This window comes from Triticum dicoccoides, chromosome 1A (assembly GCF_002162155.2).
Source record: "Triticum dicoccoides isolate Atlit2015 ecotype Zavitan chromosome 1A, WEW_v2.0, whole genome shotgun sequence".
Taxonomy (NCBI): domain Eukaryota; kingdom Viridiplantae; phylum Streptophyta; class Magnoliopsida; order Poales; family Poaceae; genus Triticum; species Triticum dicoccoides.
In genome coordinates, this window is record NC_041380.1 from 571,695,569 (window position 1) to 571,697,631 (window position 2,063).

The 2,063-nt window shown below is 51.1% G+C and overlaps 1 protein-coding gene across 1 annotated transcript in view; it reads right to left on the reverse strand.

The window, feature by feature from the left end:
• Window positions 1-762: 762 nt before the first annotated feature.
• The window catches only part of LOC119291580 (glycine-rich cell wall structural protein-like), a 3,968-nt gene continuing 2,667 nt past the window's right edge, over window positions 763-2,063 (reverse strand). Inside the window, exon 2 of the mRNA XM_037570364.1 lies at window positions 763-1,980. Within this exon, the coding sequence (XP_037426261.1) occupies window positions 1,654-1,980 (327 nt within the window). The 3' untranslated portion in view covers window positions 763-1,653. The remainder of the gene's footprint in view (window positions 1,981-2,063) is intronic.

Sequence of the window (2,063 nt, forward strand, 5' to 3'; positions counted from 1 at the left end):
ATGTACCTATCCCACATAATTTCAGGTCATGAGTTCTTACTAAGCTGTGGCATTGATTCTACCACCCATATGCAACCTTGCGTGCGTGGTCACACGTACCACCTGTGAATATAGTAATCGACAACGTCAGATCAACTGGATCCTAAGTCTACCTAGAGATATGAGCAGCTGAGGGCTTCACATGGAGATATGCGACTTTTGATCGGCCGGGCTTCCAGGGTTTCAGTGTGCTGCTGCAGATCTGAAACTGCTAGCTAACTATCTCTGAGGTCAACTAGATGGTGTGCAGCGGTGCTGTGCTGTGCTGCCAACCAACTCAACTAGGGCACCTGACAGTTTTTGCCTGCTCCATTTGGAATCTGCCCACGCCTACCAAGCTCTGCTTCTAATGGTCAACCCATTATCACACAGTGTGGCATTAATTAGTTCCATGCATGGCCCTGCGATCTAGACTAAGCTGCTGTGCACGGAGAACCATGGAGCCTGTAAAATGTCAACGAAATTAGCAGAGAAACCGAGTGGACTATACTGCTGGTTTTCACTTGTGATGATCCTTTCTCCCCTCTTTTATCTGACAGGAAACAAATGCTGGCCGGTCCGTGAGGAGCTGACCTACGAATTAACAAATGCAGGCCGGTGCAGTGCGTGACAGTGTCAGAAGCTTCTGGGACTTGGATCCAGCGAAACGTAGCCATTACCAAGGCTAACACCACTATAAATGGCTAGCATTGCTGCCCATTCTGCACAAACCCATAAGCCAAACAAAAACAGCTCTCTGGTAGGTGTTTACGCTTAGCGTTTTCATCCTACAATGAGATCACTGCCCATTGTAGTACTTTCCCTCCTGATTCTTGTCCTTGCTGCCCATGTATCCCAAGCCGATGACAAGGGCTCTTCGGTTGGAAGTGGGAAGGATTCCCATGATGGTGATGATCATAAATCAAATGGTGTAGGGCCGGTGAAAAAACCAAAATGCCCTAAGCCCGGACATGGTCCGAAAAACCATGACAATGATGGTCGAGGACCACCGGAAAAGGAGTGCGATGATGGAGAGACAACACCGTCATCACCTGGGCCTTCCCCAGACCAAGGTAATGGTTCGCCATCACCACCGCCATCCCCATCTTATTCACCACCCATGACTCCATCACCTCCACCTCCATCAGAAACTAGTCCTCCTCCGCCTTCATCAAGCCCCCCACCAACACCTTCATCTAGTCCTTCTGTTACACCTCCAACCTACGAACCTAATGATCAATCGCCACCGCCTCCATTGAATCCTTCGCCCATTCCCCCACCACCTCCATCTAGTGCGCCTGCGGCACCTCCAATGAACCCGACTAATGATCAATCTCCTCCACCACCGCCATCCCCATCTTATTCACCACCCATGACTCCATCACCTCCACCTCCATCAGAAACTAGTCCTCCTCCGCCTTCATCAAGCCCCCCACAAACACCTCCATCTAGTCCCCCTGTTACGCCTCCATCTTACGAACCTAACGATCAATCGCCACCACCTACATTGAATCCTCCGTCCATTCCCTCACCACCTCCATCAAGCCCAACTGTGGCACCTCCTATGAACCCAACTAATGATCAGCCTCCTCCACCATCGTCGTCATCTAGCCCCCCACCAATAGCTCCAACTACTCAGCCACCTCCCTCTAGCCCACCTGCTACACCTCCATCAGACTCAACTGATGAGGAAACTCCTACATCACCACCATCATCTAGTCCACCAGTAATAACACTATCAAGCCCTCCACCACCGTCATCGAGTACAGCACCGGCTCCATCCATTGCCACACCACCTTTGTCTAATCCCCCTGCCACACCTCCAACGTACCAAGCTGATAACCAATCCCCTCCACCTCCACCATCATACAGTTCGCCACCGACAACATTAGCTAGTCCTCCACCACCACCATTGAGTCCACCAGCAATAGCACCAACCACTAGCACACCTCCTCCATCTACTTCCCCATCGCCTATGTACACTCCACCAGCAACACCTCCAACGGGCTCAACTGATGAGCAAACTCCATCACCACCCCCATCTA